Source organism: Lactuca saligna, chromosome 9 (genome assembly GCF_052625555.1).
Source record: "Lactuca saligna cultivar CGN05327 chromosome 9, ASM5262555v1, whole genome shotgun sequence".
Classification (NCBI taxonomy): Eukaryota; Viridiplantae; Streptophyta; class Magnoliopsida; order Asterales; family Asteraceae; genus Lactuca; species Lactuca saligna.
The window spans coordinates 137790409-137813884 of NC_136425.1; the positions used below are offsets into that span (position 1 = coordinate 137790409).

The window sequence follows — 23476 nt, forward strand, 5'->3', positions numbered from 1 at the left end:
ATGCTCATAAATATTCTCACAATCCCAGATCTATAGTCCTTTCTTACACCTCCAAGTTCCTTCTTCCTTCTCCAAGCTTTAATGCACCCTTCAAGGAAACAAATGTCTCAAACAATGGATATGGCGACTAGGGTTTGGTGTTATGGGTTAGAGAGGCGGTAAAGGAACCCTAAGGAGGAGAATGAGGAGCTTAAATAGGCTCCAAGTCCTGAATTTAGGGTTTTCCTCGCACAGAACAGACTCGCCGAGTCCCCTTGGCCGACTTGCCGTGTCGGTCACTTACTCCTCGACCCGGATCCCGCTCTGACTCGCCGAGTTTCTCCTTAGACTCACCGAGTCGTCCATTAAAATTAGGATTTTATTTCCTTTCTTGGCTTTCTAGACTTTGGGTGTTACGTGGATCATCCGGAAAAACTTGGCTATTTAACAAAAAACTAGATTATTTTCTTAAATTTTAAAGACAAACTTTCACAGATGGTCCTTAAGCGTATCCGTTTGTCCCTAAAATAGTACATGTAAAGCAATTATTGCGTGGATGGTCCCTACGGAGAAAAGCTTATATATAAATGGTCATTCTAGTTTTGAATTTGTCCCACTACTGGTCCTTTTAATTAACTCTATTAATATTTTCAATTAACCCCATGTTAAAATTGTTGGATTAGATGTCTAAGCCCATAACTATAATTTGTATGTACTTAATTTAATAGTAAGATGGCCCTTTTATATTGCCTTCACTCATGCAACTTGACAAAATGAAAAGTGGAGAGAGTAGGATTTATTATATGAATAATAAATTGGTACTCAAAATGGTTTTATTAATATATTATAAGATTAATATATTATTTGGAAATCATATTATTAATTAGTAATTAATCAGAAATTAATTTAATATTAATTTTGGGATTAAAGGAACTGATTAATAATAGAGGGGTTGTTTTGCAAATCATTGATAGTTGCAAAACTGGGCTATTAGACTCCTTAATTAGGAATGGATGAATCCTTATAGTAAGGCCCTATAGATTTCGTCTATGGCCTAATGAGGAGGAGTCCATGGGCTGCTTAGGTCTTAAGCAAGGAATTAGGGTTTCGACCTGAAAACCCTAGCAGCCACAACTATAAATAGACCCTCATAATTGGTAAAATCGGCCCCATGCTTATGAAACCCTAGAGTAGCCAATTTTTACCTCTCTCCATCTTCATCCTTTGCATTGGGTGTTTGTGAATCCATTAGAGGTGCAACACTTGGGGCACGAGGCTTTCAGAAGTTAAGATCAAGCAAGGATTGTTCTTGTTATTACTACATAACTAGTGGGGTAATGATCAAACCCTAATTTTATATATGAATTCCGAATTGTATATGCTAGATCTAGTTTTTATTGTTTTGGAGTTTGTATTTGCATGTTCAATAGAGAAACTCTTAGATCCAAAGTAATTAGGGTTTCATGATCACATAGGAATGTAGATATGCTCAAAAACCATCAGTGGTATCAGAGCCTAGGATGTTTTTCAATTGAATTGATGCAAGAGTGAACTGTCCAAAGAACAAGAAATCGGATTTTTGGCTGTCTGACACATGAACTCGACGAGTTCACAGCCCAACTGGACGATTTGACTCGTCTGTTACATAAAATTTCGATTTTCAAATTAGATTTCGATTTGGATAATTACCATAATTCATTTTTATTGACTACAATAAATTTTTCTGATTGGTATCATCATATCCTTATCAAAATTAAAAGATTTGGTTAAATATGGATCATATAAGATTATTTTTATTTAAATATTTAACCTAGTTTTTGAAAAGTTTCAAAATGCACCCTTTCGTTTTATAGTTTGAATTTGAAATTAAAAGTTTTAATTTTTGGAAATTTAAATAGTTAATCCATAGTATTTTTGAATAGTTTAAAAATACACCCTCATGGATTTTATTAAATTTATTAAGTGGTTAATTAAAAGAGAAAAATAATAAATCCATAATATGGTTCAAATTTAATAAAATTAATAGATTAATTTATTAAAGGATTAAACCACTTAGTATTTTAAAAGTTTAAAATATACCCTTATATTATATAAAATTAAAAGTCTAATATGTTATATATGTATAAGAGAAAAGTTAGCCTTACCGTTTGTATGCCTTATCCACGAAGTTGATCTATAAGGGATGTTAACCCATGAAATTGCACATTGCACCTTATTGGTCATTAGTGGAGCATATGTGCTTAACCGACACACTAATATGAGACTAATGAAGGATGGCAATGGGTAGCTTGTAAATTATCATTGATCGATGGAGCGTGTGTGGTTAATCGACACATTGATTAAATGATAAATGACATCGAGAGTATCAAGCTAATTTGCATGGTTATTCACACATTGTTTATGATCCTTGGTATCCCAGTCACAAATTTGAAGGGAATGATCGAGATTAAACATGTCATTGAAAAGTTCAATGAATCTCAAAAGATCTAGGAATTTCATCTAAAACCTAATTCATTTAATATTTCGTTTTCGTGGTGGAATTGGTAAATCATCGTTTACCTACCTTCAAATAATTTACATTTAGATTACAACATCTCTCTTCTGAATTGTAAACTATTATGTTGGTTCCTAGCCTTAATATTTCATTTGGGTGTTATATTATAGATTAAATCAACACACTTGAATTTCTCCCTTTTGTAGATGTGTAGTTCTGAAAACTATGGTCTTTCTTATCCTTTTGGAAAAAGCTTTCCTCATGAAGATGATATTCCAGATCAAGGTAAAAGATCAATCCCTTATTCGTGCAATAGTGGAACTAGAAATCATACTTATCTTCCTCCACATCCACCAGTGATTCTCCATGACCCACGTTTTCATCAACTTGAAAAGTTCAAGATCACTCAAGCCTTATTGGCATGTAAGCATTGAAATGGAAGTTTTGTGTGTGCACATGTCCTCGAGATGAAGTCGCACATTGACAGACTGGGGATCTTGGGTGTCATTTACCCAAGGAAGCTGGTTGTTGACTTGGTTCTTCAATCGCTTACTGATTCATATAGTAAGTTTATTAAAGACTACTATATGACATACCACGATGTGACCCTTATTGATCTGACATATTTGCTAATTGCTGCTGAATCAGAAATGATTTTGCACACTGGTAAAGCAAATTGATTGGAAAATCCACCTCCCAAATTTCCATGGACATAGGCAATGAAAACGATAGTCCAGAAATGATTTCTTCTCCTAAGGGAAAGAAATTGGCCATGGTCAAAAGGTTTGACCATAAGAGAAAGGCAAGTACTGAGATAGCTCCACATGTCGCTTCTAAATAGTCCATCTGTTTCTGTTGACGATTGAAGGGACATTGGAAGCGAAGCTGCCCTGACTACCTGAGAGATCTAAGAGATGGTAAAATCAAATTGTATGGTTCTACTTCAAGTAAGTTCACTATCTAACTCTATTAAGTTCCTATTTATAGATTCTTAATACATGATGTGATAAGATTTCATTTTGATGTTTTGTAGAATCTAAAAGAAAGAAGGAAGCTTATGGAAAGTAAAAGCTAATTCTGGTCGTGAAGAGATGGATTTCGATCGCATGGTTCGATGATCAAGATTTGGAGCTGCTACTTAGGAGTTATGATAGATTACTTAGGAATATTTAGAAACATAGTTTTCATACAAATTTGCGTTGTAAGGACAAGTTTTCCGCATTTTTATAAATAAAGTAAAATTTGATTTTATCTTATTTTACATTTCCTTGCAATGGCCTTTGTGAAAACTGATGTTTATATTTCTATTATTAGCAACGTTAAAAAATGGATTTGATCCTTAGTTATACCGTTTGTGGTAAAGTCATACTTTACCAAGTGAGGAAGGATTTTCATCACCCAAGTTTCAATTGGACTGAAACTTGGAGTCATGTGATTTGAATTGTGTGATGTATGAGAATCTTGATATTTGGTAAATTAAGACCGATTCCTTATTCAAATGTGCATGTGATTCAAGTGAATGAGTAAAGGATCTAGTACACATTGATGTGTACTGGTCAGATCCACCACAAAGGACGATAAAGTCTATTTGTCATGATTTACTAATGGTTCAGTGAATATAATTATACTTATAAGATTAAGTGTAATTCTAATGCATTGAAAAGTTTCAATGTATAGCAGAACGAATAAGAAGAATCAAATTGGGCAGAAAGATAAAAGTTTCTCTAATCTAAAAGGAAAGGATAGTACTTAAGTATCAATTTTATGATCATCATAATGATTATAGAACCATGTCACAATTGATCCTCTGAGGACACCTTAGTGCACTTGTATGGCTGAGAAAAGGAATTGGGAATTGTTGAAATGGTTAAATTAAGAAGATGAGTCATACTTGGATCCAAAATCAAGTTTTAGAGTCATACTCTAAGTTACTCCAAGTTGTACATTAAGTAACATGTTCTAAGTAGGTTTGTAACATCCATGAAATGTGGATTAGAAATGTCTTCTTACTCTTGCACATTTGAAATTGGTAGTGGTGATGTTTTAGGTTAAAACACTTCATCTAATTGGTCTTACTTGTTAGTGTGGGTTCTTATCAAGAAAACACTTCATCTAATTGGTCTTACTTGGTAGTGGTGATGTTTTAGGTTAAAACAACGACCAAGTAAGACCAATTAGATGAAGTGTTTTCTTGATAAGAACCCACACTAACCCTTGAATATTTGTTTTTCGAGAAATGTTCCTTGACAGAGAATCTTATATGCTAAAAGGTTAGTGGGAGTCTTAATGATCTTGAATAGTTTTAGGAGCTAGTCAAGAATAAACCTTTTAGCTAACTCTAGCACACTACTTGAGGTTGATAACATATCGTGTTGACATATTCTTGTTTCTATGTCAATTCGAGTTAAGTTGATTATGAATGTAAGTTCTATGAGTTCTTATTTGAATGAATAAGGAAAAACACCTTGATCAGTGAAAGTACGTTGATATGTATGGGTGAGCTACTCAATGACTTAGAAGCAATGGTAGGCCCTTGTACCGCCGGATGGCAAGAAATTGAGATTAAGTAAGTTCAATCCATATAATTTTGAATTTATCATAAACCTTGTCTTATGATAGTGGTTGGAAATGACAAATTCACATGGATAGGAACACACACACCATAAAATCTAAGTGGCAAAAGGTTTCTCTCTACTTCATGAAAATGATTGTGAGGAAACGCTTTCACTGGTAGATTTTAAAGAATTGATTAAAGTCATTAGAGTTAGCAGTTGTGACAATTTTGTTCTCAAATTTGAGTATGATTACGACATCCCTCTTCATAGTTCGAATTGTGAGAAATGGCAAATGGTTTGAACATTCAGACTTACTGCTATAAGTTCTGAAAAGGTTCAGACACACACATAAGCTATCTAATGGATGGTGTATGATCTTGAGAAGTCTAGATAAATACTTATCGAAGCACCACGTATCAGAAATCTGAACTTTGGTAAGAAAATCAATAAGTATTGATTTCTAGAAGTGCAGCTGATTTCTGAGTACATGTCATAGCTAGTGGGAGCATAAGTGTTATGTTGGCAAGAGTATAATTGTTATGCTAGTGGGAGCATAATTATTATACATAGTGTTACAATTAGGCAATGCTATTTATAGGAAACAAAAGTTACAAATTTGCAAAGTTGCAAGTTTGGATGTTGTTTCGCTATAGAAAGTTATAGGGAGAAGATACTCATACTTCATTTTGTATCTAAAAGCTTAGATTGAAATTTTAATGGAATTTAGTCATGGACATATATGAATATCGTGTTGAAGTAATTCAACATTGGAAATTCTATATGCGGAAATATTATAGCTAAAGACTGGTCAAGTATCATGTCTTTATGTAATACATTATGTATTGAATCCCACATGCTTCGAGTATAGGATTGATCACATATACTATAATATTCACTGGTTATGATTTTCAAAATGCCTATGGCATTAAGAGGGAAAATGAATCAGAACTGGATATGACGAAAGTTGTTCAAAAACAGTCAAGGACAATCTGAGGTTTAGCAAAGATTGGTCACTTGTGGATAGTTAGAAGTATAGTATAATGTTGGATGGACCATATTGACATGTTCTAAGAAGAGGTAACTCTTGTTCAGAATTCATAGTCATATGGGAATATGGAAATTTTTCCATAGTGGAAGTTGATTATAAAGATCTGTATGTAAGATTAATAACTTTAATGAAAGAAGGATGTTTAAGGAATGCTCCTTGAATGTTAGAATTCACTTCTATGGAATTGTTTTTGTAATCAATCTCTAGAGGAATGATTTGTAATATCATTGGCAAAGTCCTTGTGACTTTGGTGACTTGACATTACAAAAGGATCATTGCATGTAAGTTTATATATGATAGATTCCAGTAGTGGTAAGAATTAGCATACTTACGCTTACAAAAATGATTTGGAATGTTGAAATGAGCATCATTGTAAATGTGTTCAATTGATCTATTTCACAAAGAAAGAACCGTAGATAAACATAGTGTGCATGCTTGGAGCATGGGATGACTATTGTTTTAATTCAAGTATTGAGTTGACTAGTCGAAACGTTAAACAATGAGTAAGTTCTAATTAATATGGTGATTAAATAATAAGTGTTTTATTTATGTTCAAAAGAGACCATATTGGATTAGATTATTCTTGTGTTTTAATTCGCATGGTTTACTTCCCGAATAATAAGATTATTCAAACATCCACAGTCGATCATACTTTGGAAGTAAGTAGTGAATTAAGACTATCATGAATGCAACTGTAGATTGTCTAAGTGCTTAGACATAGCAAATGTTTGGTGTACTGTTCATCAGTAGTTCTGAAATAAAAATTTAAGTATTGGATTAAACCCACACTCATTTGAATCACTTCATGGAATTTATCATGAGTGATTGTGAGAAGATAGTATCTTATATTCTTGAAACGGAGACATATGAATTATTATTTACAATTCAGTTGTGCATTGATAATACATAAATACATCAGTAACTTGATGTTATAAAATGTATTGTTGTGTGTGATCTGATGAGTAAATTGTGCAAGCATATGAGTTGAAGTTTATCTGTTCCTTTTATCCTAAGTGGGATAAAAGTGATATATGTGGGCCCCTCGATGATTTAGTTATGATATCTGAAGTGCTTGGACAAGCTTGGACTAAGTTGATGTGTTCAATTGTAGTCTGAAGTCAGTCGACATAAATCGGAAATCGGGAAACAAATCTTGGATAGAGAGATTGATTATAATACATATCTCGTGTCCATACGATATCATGTAGAATGGTGGGATATTTGATCACTTATCTAAAGGGCGTATCATTGATAAGATCAGAGTTCAACAATGGATTTTAAAAGATACGATTGCTAAACTGATTCTAAACTCATACTTGCAATAATAGTTATTAGACTTATCCAAGTGGGAGACTGTTGGATTAGGTGTCTAAGCCCGTAACTATAATTGGTATGTACTTGATTTGATAGTAGCACGGTCCTTTTGGGTCGCCTTCACTCATGCAACTTGACAGGATGACAAGTGGAGAGAGAGTAGGATTTATTATATGAATAATAAATTGTTACTCAAAATGGTTTTATTAATATATTATAGAATTAATATATTATTTGGAAATCATATTAATAATAGAGGGTTTGTTTTGCAAATCAATGATAGTTGCGAAACTGGGTTATTAGACTCCTGAATTAGGAGTGGAGGAAATATTATAGTAAGGCCCTATAGATTTCGTCCAAGGCCTAATGAGGAGGATTCCATGGGATGCTTAGGCCTTAAGCAAGGAATTAGGGTTCCCACTTAAAAACCCTAGCAACCACATCTATAAATAGGCCCTCATACTTGGTAAAATCGGCCCCATGCTTATGAAACCCTAGAGCAGCTGATTTTCACCCCTCTCCATCTTCGTCTTTTGCATTGGGTGTTTGTGACTCCATTAGAGGTGCAACACTTTGGGCACTAGGTATTCAGAAGTTAAGATCAAGCAAGGATTATTCTTGTTATTACTACATAACAAATGAGGTAATGATCAAATCCTAATTTTATATATGAATTTAGAATTGTATATGCTAGATCTAGGTTTATTGCTTTGGAGTTTGTATTTGCATTTTCAATAGGGAAAACTTAGATCCAAAGCAATTAGGGTTGCATGATCACATAAAAATGTAGATATGCTCAAAACCCATCAAAACTATTAGTATACACTCACTGATTTTTTGTGAAGTGAAGGGAAGAAAAGAAAATATATGAACACATATACTTCCACTTCAATTCCAATGACATTTGTTTATTCTCTAATTTCATCCTCTAATTTTCCATCCTCATTAACGAAAAATCTTAAGGACCAATTGTGAAATTTTATCCATTTTTAAATTTAAAATCTGTAGTTTTATAAATATCTTCTTTTGTAAGTTTTTTAATTACTAGTTTTTCTTGTGGGTCAAGTTGGATTAAATTGGCTTGGGCATTAAATATAGGCTATTTTGTTCCATCGTATATTATTTTAGCTTTGTAATTTGCAAACAACCTAAACATTTTCCCTTTGTCATCTTCAATCACTAACTTGCACTTCTCTCAATTTCTTTAGTTCATGCTTTCTATTCTATTTCGTCTTCAACTTCTTGAATTCTTGTGGTACGTTTCTCTATGTTTTCAACCTAACATGTTATATTTCTGTCAATTATATTGAAAGTGTCATAACCCTAATCCCAAATTACAATCGCAAGAGAGACAATAAGTATATTTGTTTTATATGCTTTCTTAATGAAGTTGTTCATGCATATCATGTTTAGTTAGTAACTCTATTTTGTTTTGATTGTTAAGTGGAAATTATCCCTCTTTTCATTCAGAAAGAATTTTACAAAGTTTTATGTCGTCATTACGAAGTTTTACTTCATTATGTATTATAGGACACATGTGAAATTTCTTATATAAATTTATGCTTTTATCATGTAGTATCAACTTTCAACCACCATAGGTGATGAGGAAACAAAGCCTTTGAATTACGTATCAGATATTGTATTGAAGAAAAGGGAAAGCAATGAGGATTGGGAAAATAGAAGGAAAGCACAATTGGAGCAAAGAGTGAAGAAGTCTAAAGGTGATAATTTCGTTATCAAGAAGCCTAAACAGAATATAGAGAATTCCATGATAAAGTAAACATATTTTTTCCCATTTTAAATACTCATCATTGATTAATATCACCTCACTAATTCTTTCTTTGCTCAAATTCTTCCCAATTTTAATTGAATCAACAGAGGTTTTTTATAATTTTCCCAAGGAGGTTGGTCTTATCAAAATGAAATATCGTGGAAAAAAACCAAAAAAAGAATCCAAATCTCCAAAGGCAAAGCTCATTTTCATCATACGTATATTTATATCATACAATCCATATGCAAGACCCTACAATTCTAGCGTACCATGACATCTAGTGTCCTACTCTGCATATACATAACAAGGAATCATCATAGTCAACTAACATACCCATACTCCAACAATACCACAATCCTAACATATAAAGGATATACAATTTCAAACGTGGCATAGTGAGAAGACTCACATGTACCTAAGAACCAGAGAAGCACAAAAACACTCTTCCCCCCTTATACTGATCAATCCCATGAACCAACTAACACCAAAGACAGACCGATCCTCAATCAATGACCCAAATCCTTCAAGTTTTACCCAAGGTCAAACTGGTAAAAAGTCAATGATTAATGGTTAACAAAGTCAACGGTCAACCAAGTCAACAACCACCATGATGTGGAGACCTCTTGGCTACGTCATGGGCAAGTTGGGACAGAACAAGCAACATGCAAGGTATCACCATGAAGTGGACCATCCTTGGCCACGTCGTAGGAATGTCAGGAAAAAACCATGATGAAGTCAGGACTCCACCACAAATGTTGGTCCTCTTTAGCCATGTCATGGGCACTTCCAAAATCCACTTTCTCCCATTAAGGACTTAACTCATTAAGTCCTTTGCCCAAACTTTTCGGAAGACTTCCTTACTCTCAGATGAACCATAAAAATCCTTACTTATCGATATGCATGTCCAATGCATGTCTATCCAAAAACTAGGTCAAAAAGGGAAAGAAACACACTCAAAACTCCATGCATGACACCAATCAACATACAAGTCAAGATCCGGAACATATAATTATCTAGGGACCTCAAGGAGTGATAAAGTTGGCAAATTTATCAAAACCATCCATTCAAAACAACATACCATAAATAAAGTGAGATAAAAACCAAGTTCCATAAAGGATGACCCATAAAGGTAAGGACTTGGAGGCTTACAAAGGTCTAGAAGATGTGCCATGGGATGGAAATGAGTTTGCTAGCTGATCCTTGGCCCCACAAAGGCTTCCGTCAATCTTCAAGTGACAAAACACCAACAAAGAACTCACAAAACAAGAGAGGAGGCTAGAGTTTTCAAAGAGGAGGATAGATTCTGAAGAGGATGCCCTAATCTTGGGGTTAATGGATTTAAATATGGGAGAAAACCTAAAAATCATGGGTTTGGGTAGCAACATTCGTCACGTTGTGGCAACCTTCATGCCACATCGTGGCATCCATTAGTACGCACAATCAATTAAGTGCTATGCCACGTCGTAGTCATCCATGCACCACGTCGTGGTATAGGGTTTTCTCCAAGAACCCTATTAAACCAGTAGTCGCACCCGATTTTAACAAATAAAATAATCACTGGTGGCTGCACTAAAAATATAGCACAAGAAAGCATGGTCAAATTTTCAGGGACACAACCTAATGATTAATGCCTTTTTGCATTAGGAACATTCTAGTCAAAATAGAAATATAAAAGGGGGGTTTTGAATTAACTAAATAGCTAAAATTGCAGTGAAAATAAACTAAACAAAAATCAATAATAAAAATGACTTTAGCTCTGCTGCGACTTTCCTAATCATGCAATCAATTCAGATATGGTTATTTAAGATGCGTTCTATCTAAGTTGGTATGGAGAAAAACTAAAAAGCTCTAGTATAATCTCTTTTACCTAATTTAGTTAACTAAAACAAGCTCTTTGAATTAACCCAAAATTTTTACTGTTCAATTAAACAAGCTCCTAATTAAATCAAAAAAATTACATTAAGTTCTGTGTAAAGTGCCCAACAATACTCAATACTTCTCACAAGATTGGAAGCGTAAATATATGATTTTTACTGTTTATTTATCAGCGTTAAATCCCAAAACAGAACCAATCTGATACTTGTTAGTTTTTACCAGTTGACAAGAATAATTACAGATTCTGTTAACTGATTAATTGGAATGATAAAAACTCTATCTAAGTGATCAAGCTAATAAGAATTTAAAACCAAACATTCATTAAGTTAAAGACGGAAAAATCTAGATAGAAGCAATAAAAAAAAGATATGAAAGCTAATCACATGAAAAGTACTAGTCTGTGCAGAATTGAAAACTAAGGTTTAGCCATACATGTCTAAAAAATAAACTAAACTAGATAAAAGAAACATTTACTGATAAATCTTCTAGACTAAGTGAATGATATGATTCACAGTCTTTAGATCTCCAAAAGTCACTGAAAGGTATCATAAATCTTCTTCAAAAGGGTATTCTGCCGTCTTGAATCGTCTTTATCCCGGATATGATAATGAGGGTCATATTTATAAGCGAGACAGAAACTTCCAGAGAAAGCAACAAAAAAAATGTGATTGCAGGTTCATGAATTTTTTCCAGATTTGCTCATAAATGATGCACGATGCTATTTTTGACATTTTTGGGACTTTGTTTAAAACAATATGTCCAAGAATCAGACCTTGGTCAACCATAAAGTGACATTTTTCAAAATTTAAGACTAGGTCAGTTTCTTTACATCTTTGTAAATTTTTTGTGAGGTTATTTAAACAAAAATCAAAGGAGTCTCCATAGACGGTAAAATCGTCCATGAAGACTTCTATGGTATTTTCAACATACTCAAAAAATATACTAACCATACAGCTTTCAAAGGTAGCGGGTGCGTTGCAGAGTCCAAAGGGCATACACCTATACGCGAAAGTCCTGAAAGGGAAGGTGAAAGTCGTTTTCTCCTGGTCTTCTGGCGTAACTGGAATATGATGGAAACCTGAAAATCCATCCAAGAAGCAGTAGTGGGATTTTCCAGCAAGCCTCTCTAGCATCTGATCTATGAATAGGAGAGGAAAATGATCTTTTCGGGTGGCTGCGTTTAATTTTCTTTAGTCTATACACACAAGCCATCCGTTTTGAGGCCGAGTTGGAACCAGCTCTCCCTCTTTGTTCTCTACCACTGTCACTCCAGCCTTCTTAGGAACAACTTGAACTGGGCCGACCCACTTGCTGTCAGAAATTGGGTATATCAATCTAGCATCCAGTAACTTCATAACTTCTTTTTTAACCACCTCCATTATTGGTGGGTTTAATCTACGTTGGGCTTCTCACGATGGCGTATAATCTTCTTCCATCAGAATTTTGTGCATGCATAAAGATGGGTTGAGTCCTTTAATGTCTGCAATAGTCCACCCAATTGAGCTTTTATACTCCTTCAGAATTCTGATAAGCTCTGACTCTTCTTTTTCTGACAACTTGTTGGATATGATAACTGGTAATGTTTCTTTTTCCCCAAGATATGGATATTTCAGGTGTTCTGGAAGTGTCGTTAGTTCCAAGATGGGGGCTTGAACTACAGAAGGAAAAAGCTTGCAGTTAGAAATTGGTAATTTAAGAGTTTGGGTACCATTCGCCAACTTTCTCTGCTGGTCTATATAAGCTGCCACCTCTTGAACTTCTCTATCAACCACATAATTTTCTGATATAACTTGAGCTGCATTAATAGACAAATTTCTGTGGAGCACTAATGCTAGTGACTCACGGTTAGTAATCTCAAAATGTTCTATAGATAATGGTTCAATTACATCAATGAAATTAAGGTTTGAAACATCATCTGGGTAACGCATGACATCATAAATATTGAAGTTGATAACTTCACCATCAAATTCCATTGAAAGGGTACCATCATAAACATCTATTTTGGTCCTAGCAATTTTTAAAAATGGTCTCCCCAAAAGAATGGAACTTGAGTTCGGTGAGTCATCATCTCCCATATCCAAAACATAGAAATCAGCTGGGGATATGAGTTCATTCACTTGAACCAAAACGTCTTCCAGTACACCTTTTGGGTGTACCAGAGAACGATCAGCTAACTGAATGATGACTCCTGTTCTTTTTAAAGGCCCCACCCTGATAGTTTTAAAAAGTGAATATGGTAAAACATTTATATAAGCTCCTAAGTCCAACATAGCTCTTGGAACTGAAAGGTTTCCCAACTTTCAAGGAACAGTAAATACTCTTGGATCCTTACACTTTGGGGGTAGCCTTTTTGTAAATCAGCTGAAACATTCTCGCTTACTTTAACAGTTTCATTTCCTTTTAATTTTCTTTTTGAAGTACACATTTCTTTTAAAAAATTAGCATATTGGGGTAGTTGTTTAATAGCTTCAAGAAGGGGAATATTTACCTCAACTTTTATGAAGAAATCCATAATCTCTTTATCTTCATTTTCTTTTTTCATGTTTTTCAATCTTGAGGGAAAAGGTGGAGGAGTAATTTTTACTTAAGGTTCAGCAGGTCCATCCTTTTTCTGCACCTCTTTAGCTGCCTCAAATTCTTGCTCAACCACGATCTCTTCTTCCTCATCTTCTTGCTGATATGGTCCTTTGTAGTTTTTACCACTTCTGAGGGTGACAGCATAAGCATTGTGCTTCGGGTGTTTCTTAGTCCGAGATGGGAATTTTTCCTTGAGTTTGTGCTTCTAGTTTGCTCAAGGAGTTCGTGAGTTGTGATACCTGCTGCTCCAGATTTTTTATGCTGGAATTTGTTTCATTCTAGAAAGTTTGGGTACTGGTAGCAAGACTTTAACTATGTCTTCCAAAGACATGCTGGAACTACTAACTTGTGACTGAACAGGTGGTTGCTAAAAATTGCTCTGGTGCTAATTTTGCTGAAAAGATTGTTGAAACCTGGGTAGAGCTTGATATTGGTTTCTTTGCTGAAAATTCGGTTGAGGTCTTGGCTGGAAATTGTTATTTTGAGGCCCTCCCCAAGCTTATTTTTTGCGATGTTGATCAAATGGCCTTTGCTGGATGTCACACCCCAAAACCAAGAACGGCGGAAACATTCTGGGGCGGAGGACGTCATGTAAAGTATCACAACAGTGCAAAGTAGTAAACAAGAAACAACATCATCCATTGCATTAATAGTAGAATTTTAATACATGTATGTTCTTTCATAGAATAAGACACCATTATAAGAAATCAAAATAAAAGAGGAGTCTTGACTGCTTCGTCTTCTCAAAACCTGGTCATCGTACCTGTCTACTGGTGACCTGAGAATACAAGTTATTTTGAAAGCGTAGATTAGCATTTAAGCTGGTGAATTCATAAGTATTTTAGTGTCATTGATTTGTAAAACCGTAAAGAAAAGACTTGTAAAATGATTGATGAAAAGTTTGTATAAGTATGAAAACCCTAGAAAATCCCATATTTCCTACTAGTATACAAAGTAGTCCTCTACCAAGACCCGACTGTTTTGAAGGTTTACTCCTCTGTAAAAATGAGGGTTTTTCCCATGTAAAACTATTATTATCAAAATATAGTCTACCTCATCGTATATGTGAATGTGTCACAAAATAAAGGTAACAAGGAAAATTATATAATCATTAAAATCATTTCAAAATATATTCTACCTCATCGTTTATGTGAACGTGTCACAAAATAAAAGTAATAAGGAAAATATTATAATCCTTGAAATCCTATCCATTTGTCTAGGATAAACAAGGCACGGTAAATCGCCGAAGAGTACAACCGAGAACATCCGAAGATGAACAGGTCCTGCTGTAGCTAGCAGCCAGGTGTAGGATGGTCAGTCCCATAGTGTGTAGTGTATGTATGTAGTAGTGTAGTGTATGTCTTCCCTGATCCTCATCATAGTATGTTCTCTAGTATAGTACATAGTGTGTATGAATAGTATGTACTAGTGTAGCGTATGTCTTCCCTGATCCTCATCATAGTGGGTTCTCTAGTATAATATATAGTGTGTATTAGTGTCTCTTCATATAGTGTGTATTAGTGTCTCTTCATATAGTGTGTATTATGTCTCTTTATATAGTATGCAGTATATTTGTATAGACTCATGAATGAACTGACTCTTGTGTATTACCTTGTACTAGTAATAGTAAGTAGTATACCTCTAAACTATACCTATTATAGTTTACTAGAAATGTATGTATATGAATGAACGAAAGTGTGTCGTTGCTAACCAAAGGTACTGAACTGACTGACAGAACTTTTATGTCTACATATGTATACATAATATGTAACTAATATTTAGACGACATTCGGATAAATAACCGATACCCTAAGGCCACATCCAAACAAGAAAAAGGAATTAAAGCGAGTTAGCAGTCCTAAGTCCTTTAAACAATACTTAAATAACTATACATATATAGGCATGCATTTGAGAATATAAAAGTTTAAAAGAAGTTTTGTAAAACATTTGAAGAGTTTAATAATAAAAATCGATGACTTGATGTCACTTTATAACACGATTTAAAAGCAGTTCGTTTGATATAAACAGTTTAAAGTATAAGAAATCCCTTGTCGGAAACATAGTTATAACATGATTTGAAAGGAAAGATTTAGTATAGAAAACAAGTTTTATAAAGAGTTTCAACATGTAAAAGTGTTTGAGAAATCATTTGGAAGTAGTTTGTCTGGCAAAATAGCTAGAAGTATAGTGAAATCCATTTGTGTGCTAGTTACTAATCACATGTGATTGATATAATAACTAGTATGATTCAACTTGTATCCCCCCATAAAAGCATTTAAAAATATTTAAAAGGTTGATTAAGGGGTATGAACTCACCTAATGTGGGTGATTCAAACGGGTACGCGTGTAAGGATGAGAAGTTCCACGAATGAAGTCCCGAGACACAATAGGTCCTAAATGACATATAATGACACATATTTGCATGAATATAGTGTTTATAAGCAGCTATATGAAAGGAAACACCTTCCGGGACTAGGAAACACTTTGACCAAGTGTTGGAATCACATGTGATTCATCAAAGGGAAGTGAAATGACACTAACATGAGTTTACTACCATGGGTTTATGGCCCAAGGGAGTTTACGGCCATAAACTCATGGTCAAACATGCATATGTGTTGGTTGAAATCTAGGGAAACTTTAGGGACTTTTGTTTTACACTAGTATGAGAAAGACCACCTCCATTGAGGCTTTTGATGAGTTTACGTCCCGAAGGAGTTTACGGCCGTCAACTCATGGTCATGGTGCACTTGAGAGTAGTTTAAAGTCCTAATCTCATCCATGAAGGATCCTGGGTCACTAGCTTTGCACCTAGGAGGGTTTATGGCCAAAATGGCAACCTTAAAGGGGTTTACGGCTTAGGGAGATGGCATGGCCGTAAACTCCTTTCGTCCTTGTGTTTTTGATGTTTTTGTTGGGTTTTTGAGCATTCTAACACTCCTATGGTGTACATGCAACCCTATAAACCTTGGATCTATGTTTTCTCTATTATACATGCAAATAAGAACTTTCCAAGGCTTTAATCCTAACTAGCATAATATGAGGCAACTATAGTACAAAGACTAGTTAGATGGCATACCTTTTGGTGTAGCTTGATGTCTTTAAGCTTTAAGAGCTTAGTCCCCAATAGTGTGGAAGCCTCAAGTGGAGTCACAAATCACCAAAACACCTTGGAAGATTTTGAGAATAAGAATACTTTGGTTCTCTCTAGTGAAATCGGCTAGCCCTCTTAGTGTACCCACACTAGTGCCCATTTCACCAACCAATGGCATCTTTATATAGTATGGAGACTAGGGTTAAACCCATGACCTTTCATTTCATATGATCCATGGGTTAAACACTCCATGGACTATCCATGAAATCTTAGCCCAACCTAAATGAACTTGGCCCACTCCATATAATAAGAGTCCATATTTAATTACTTCATTTTGATCACTTAATTAATTATAAATTAATTCTTGATCAATACTAATTAAATAATATGATTATATATTAATATATTAGAACTTACAATATATTAATATAAATCATAAATATACTATTCTCAAAAGACTATCCATATAAATTGTGCCGGTGAAGTGCAACCTAAATGGACCATGCCGGGTCGGGTCAAGTACATACCAAATATAGTTATGGACTTAGACATTAATCCAACAGTCTCCCACTTGGATAAGTCTAAAACTATTATTGAGTATGTCTTCAAAACCTAACTGGCAATCGTAACTCTTAAAGCCGTTGTCGAACTTTGACCTTTGTCAATGACTTGTCCATTAGATAAGGGATCATATATTCCTCCATTCTAGATATCATATGGACTGAGACATGGATTATAATCGTTCTCTCAGTCCATTTGTTGTTTCCCGATTTCCGATTCATGATGACTGACTGATTGAAAAAATAAAATCAGTCCTGGCTTGTCCAAGCACTCACATGTGTCATCATTAAATCATCGAGGGGCCCACATATATCACTTTTATCCCGAAGGTAAAAGGAATGGATAAAATTCGACTCACATGGCTTGTTCTACTACTTGTTGAATCATACACGAAGGCACGTTTTATAACATCGAGTTACCAATGTGTTTTCGTGCAATCAATGTACTATCAACTCATAGTAACAACTCATATCTCTAGGTTTGAAGAATATAAGATATTATTGTCTCATGATCACTCGTGATAAAATCCATGAAGTGATTCAAATAAGCGCAGGTTGAATCTAATACTCAGAACTTATGAGCACTCATGAGTGTTGTAGCACAACTTTGTCCACCAACTTGGACCTCTACAAGCCAACCCATGACAGTCCTGATTCATATCTACTTCCAACATATGGCCGACTGTGGATGGTTTGAATAACTTAGTTCTTCCGGAAGAATAACCTAGTTATTATGGAAGTCAAAACATGCAAAGTGAAACACAAGAATAAATGAATCTAATATGGTATCAAAACCTATGAATATAAATAAAACACTTTCTATTTATCACCATACTGATTACTCATTATTCATTGTTTCGGTTTTATCAACTTTATACTTGAATTAAAAAACACTAGGTGTCCCATGCTCCAAGCATGTACACTATGTTTTCTAAACAACAGCTTTGCCATACACCAAGTATGAACTCTATGTTTGTCTATGATCCTTTTTTCTTTGTGAATTAGATCAATTGAACATAATTTCAATGATTCTCTTTTCACACTCCCAATTCCTTGTCTTAAATGTAAGATTTCCAAATTCCTATCATTTATCGAAATCTATTTAGATTTTAAACTTATATGCACTGTTCCTCTTGTAATGATTATGCACAAAGCCACAAAGGCTTGGCAACAATCATTACAGAGTATCCCAGTAGAGAGCAATTCCATGGAAACGATGTCTAGTATTCAAAGCACATTGCTTTGAACATGCTTCTTTCATTAAGTTTCTTCAACCTTACATAGATTGCTTCCACCTATGAAGACAACTCTATATTCCCATTTTTACTACCACTTCTGAACAAGAGTTGCCGCTTTTCAGACTATGTCAATATGGTCCTTCCAATATTAACAGTATACTTCCAACTGTCCTTGAGCAATCAATCTTTGGTAGACTTTAGATTGTCCTCGACAATTGCTTAATCACTTTAGTCATATCCAATTCTAGACATTTTACTCCTTAATGCCCCAAGGCATTTGGAAAATTCAGAACGGATAAATATTATAGCACATGTAATCGATCTTGTACCCAAAGTAAATGGGACATGATTCAGGATGTTTCACATGAAGACATGGTTCTAGACCAGTCCTTTACCATAATAATTTTTTTGTTTGCCATATTCTCAAAATTTGACTATGAAAAGGGATGTCGTAATCATAATCGAATTTTGAGAACGCAATATATAGAATTTTTCTTAAGTTGAACCAATCCAACATGAAATTCATATATATATATATATATATATATATATATATATATATATATATATATATATATATATATATATATATATATTCTTGACTAAAGGTGATTAAAATCTCAGTATAAGCTCTTTAGAATGATTATAAGCTCAATCTAAGCTTTTCATAATTGAAATGAAGTATAATTTCCACTCCCTTAATTATAGCAAAGTACTTTTCAACCCCTGCAACTCCACAAATTGAAACTTTTGTTTTTCTATAATTAACATTTCGAACTTGCAATACTTACCATAATTATCATGCTCCCACTAACATGATGATTATTAGCATAACACTTATGCTCCCACTAGCTTTGATATGTACCTAGAAATCAACTGGACTTCTAGAAATCAATACTTTATTGACTTTCTTACCAAAGTTCAGATTTCAGATACTAGATTGCCTTGATAAGACTTTATCAATATCATACAACTCTCTTAGATAGCTCACAGGTGTGTCTAAACAATTATGAAGAGGGATGTCGTAATCATAATGTTTAGACCTTTTGTCATTCCCACAATTGCTATCTACTCAAAATCTACTTAGTGAAAGAGTTTCCTTACCATCATTTTCATGAATCGAAGAGAAACCTTATGACACTTAGATTTTATGGTGTATGTGTTTCTATCCATGTGAATTTGTCAAAACCATAATCATTAGACTAGGTTAGTGACAAATTCCGACTTATATGGATTAAACTTGTGCAATCTTAACTTCTTGCCACCTGGCAGCTCAAGGACCTGCCATTGCTTCCAAGTAGCTATAAAAACAATTGAGAACATGTAGAACTCAAATGTATATCCAACTTAACTAGAATGGGCACAAAAATGTCAACACGATAGGTTATAAACCTCTAGTTGCGTGCTAGTAATGAAATACAGGTTTTTATTCATGATTACTTCTTGTAACCCTTTCAGAATCTTTTAGACTCTCACTATCTCCTTGACCTATAAGACTTTCTTTCCAAATATACAAGAGATAATGTGGATTCTAATCAAGACAGACACTTAACACAATTAGCCTTAGTTGGTCTTTGTTTTATCCAAAACATCACAACTTACCAATCTCAAATGTACAAGAGTAGAAAACTTTTACTCTTACATTTGACAAGTGTTTTAAACCTTCTTTAAAACATGTCACTCAAGTTACAATCTTAGAGTATAACTCTATGAATTGTTTTTGGAACAAAGTATGAATCATCTTCTTGATTTAACCACTTCAACAATTCATAACTCCTCTTCTTAACTATCATAATGTACTTAGAGGATGAATTAAGATAAGGTCTCAAATCATTAAGATAATCCTAAAACATGATACTAAATTACTCTCCCATCTTTTCAGATTTGAGAAAGTTTTATCCTTCTGCCTAATTTGATTCTTCTTATTCGTTCTGTCATACATTGAAAATTTTTCAATGTTTCAGAATTATACTTAAACTTGTAAGTATAATCATATTTACTAAACCTTAGTAAGTCATGATGAATAGTCTTATCCATCTTTTTTGGTGGACTTTGATAAGTGCACAAGAAAGTGTAATTGATCCCTTAGTCCTTCTCTTAAGTCACATATACATGTGCACACGGAAGTAGTCTTAATTTTCCAAAGTTGAAAATTCTCACACATCACACTCAACACCTTGTATGATTCCAAGTTTCGGTCTAATTGAAACTTGGGTGATGAGAATATTTCCTTATTTGGTAAATTTAGACACTACCACAAATGAAAGAATCAAATTCATATTTCCAATATTGCTATAAACATACAAACATCAAGTTTTCATGAATGTCATTGTAAGGATATAAAAGTAAAGTAAAACAAACTTTTATTTATGCGGAAAAAACTTTTTTCTTACAATGTAACTTGAAATGAAAACTATATTATTACATGTTTCCTAGCAATCTATCATAACTCCTAATAAGTAACTCAAGAATCTGATCTTCAATCACGCGATAGAAATCCATCTTCGCGGTCAGATTCAACATACTCTTTCTTTAAGTTTCCTTCATTTTTTCCTTTGATTCTTAAAACATTAACATGTGACCCAATCACGTCATGTAATAAGAATCTCAGAATAGAAACTTAATAAAGTTTGATGGTGGACTTTACCTGAAGTAGAGTCAAACTTATTGACTTTAACAACCTTATGATCTTTCTGGTAAATTTGGCAGCTTCACAACCAATTCCCTTTCCTTTTTGGCAATAGAACCATATGGATCCTTTGGGAATGGTACATGGGATATTCTCGGACTTAGCCTTTCACTTTACCATTTGGTTAACCGAGTTGACTATGACCAATCCCTTTCAAGTGGGAAGAGAATGTTTTTTTTGGATTTCCATTGTCATCATTGTGAATGTCCATAAAGTTTTCGGAAGTCGATCTTCTAATCAAATTTGCTTTACTAGCCTTCCTAAAGTAACTAAGATTGGGAATTATAAAAAAAACATTTAGCTACTTTATATTTATCATTAATACTTTTAATGAAGGGAGAATTATAGTCCTTGTCCTACTCGTTCGGCTAACGACCCTCCACCAGTCAAGGAAGCGGTGGGTGAGAGTGGACACCCATTAAACTGCCATTTTATAGGCAGTAACCTTATACCCCCCTCATAGACCGGTTTTGTGAATGAGGCCTACTAATGGTAAGACTGACTTGCTCTTATACATACATACATACATATATATATATATATATATATATATATATATATATATATATATATATATATATATATATATATATATATAATCAACTTATAATATTATAAAGTATAAGGGTTGAATTTTAACTTTTAAAATTCTAAGGGCTTAACTTGGAATTAAAGTGTTCATAAGTGAAAACTTTTTAAATTCCAAAACTTGAGGGCAAGTTTTGTAACTTTCAAAACTTTTCTATTCAATAACTTATGTGTTTAAAGTCATTTTAATTAAAAAAACTCTTCAAGTTCCATAACTTGAGGACAAGTTATGGAAGACTTTAAACTAATTAAGAAAGTGACTCTTCATAATTCATAACTTATGGAAGCTTTATGAGTTTAACTAAGGTTACACATATTTTATTTAATGAAGAGACTCTTGAACCTCCACAACTTGAGGACAAGTTATGAAGTCATAAAACCATTTAATGAGAACAAGACTCTTCATTTTTGTAACCTATGACAATTTTTATGAGTTTTAAGAAACTTAAATGTGACTTCTCATGTAACTTGAGGACAAGTTACACAAACACATTTTAGAATCAATTCTTAGATTAAAATGGATCAAAGATACATAATCAATCAACCTTTTTTTTTATTAATCTAAGCAACTCATATGAACAAGATAATTGGAATCAAACTTTTTCATGTAATTAGCATAACACTTAGATTAATACAAAACTAGAATCTATTGACAATTATCTTTGAAATTGGATTAGCATGAACATTAGCACATCAAAAATAGGTTTATAAGTTCAAAAACAACTTAGGGTAATGTTCTTAGTCCATTTCTAGCCAAAACAGTCGAATATATGTTGTATGGGGGTCCAACTCATCGAGTGCATGAACCAACTCGGCGAGTTGGATCATTTTTAACATTTTTAAGGCATGGACTCATTGAGTCCCCTGATGGACTTGCCGAGTCCATTGTCCAGACAGCAAAAAACTTTGATTTTTCAGCAGTTTTTGCAAGTGTAACAAGAAAACAAGCCTAGGCTCTAATATCACTGTTGGGGTTTAAGCATTCTAACACCCCTATGGTGTACATGCAACCCTATAAACCTTGGATATATGTTTTCTCTATTATACATGCAAATAAGAACTTTCCAAGGCTTTAATCCTAACTAGCATAATATGAGGCAACTATACTACAAAGACTAGTTAAATGACATACCTTTTGGTGTAGCATGATGTCTTTAAGCTTTAAGAGCTTAGCCCCAATAGTGTGGAAGCCTCAAGTGGAATCACAGATAACCAAAACACCTTGGAAGACTTTGAGAATAAGAATACTTTGGTTCTCTCTAGTGAAATCGGCTAGCCCTCTTAGTGTACCCACACTAGTGCCCATTTCACCAACCAATGACATCTTTATATAGTATGGAGACTAGGGTTAAACCCATGACCTTTCATTTCATATGATCCATGGGTTAAACACTCCATGGACTATCCATGAAAGCTTAGCCCAACATAAATGAACTTGGCCCACTCCATATATATAAGAGTCCATATTTAATTAGTTCAATCACTTAATTAATTACAAATTAATTCTTGATCAATATTAATTAAATAATATGATTATATATTAATATATTAGAACTTATAATATATTAATATAAATCATAAATATAATATTCTCAAAAGACTATTCATATAAATTGTTATCCTGATATTGCATGTAGACAATATAATTCATAGAGAACAACGTCCCTAGTTTGCAAGTGGGAAATGTTGGGGATTTT

At 33.9% G+C, this 23476-nt stretch overlaps 1 protein-coding gene across 1 annotated transcript; it reads right to left on the reverse strand.

Annotated features, from left to right (window-relative positions):
- Positions 1–12445: 12445 nt before the first annotated feature.
- On the reverse strand, positions 12446–13578 carry LOC145016744 (uncharacterized). The gene is made up of 2 exons (XM_078974972.1): positions 13355–13578; positions 12446–13247 (listed from the first exon to the last, which is right to left on the reverse strand). Exons 1-2 carry the CDS (start codon positions 13576–13578, stop codon positions 12446–12448), a joined length of 1026 nt encoding a protein of 341 aa, XP_078831098.1.
- Positions 13579–23476: the final 9898 nt, after the last annotated feature.

Bases quoted from the DNA above. Each gene is read 5' to 3' on its own strand.
- LOC145016744 (XM_078974972.1), bottom strand. From the start codon at position 13,578: ATGAAAAAAGAAAATGAAGATAAAGAGATTATGGATTTCTTCATAAAA. The intron at 13,248-13,354 runs GTATTTACTGTT...TAAAACTATCAG, and splicing joins CAAAGTGTAAGGATCCAAGA to GGTGGGGCCTTTAAAAAGAA.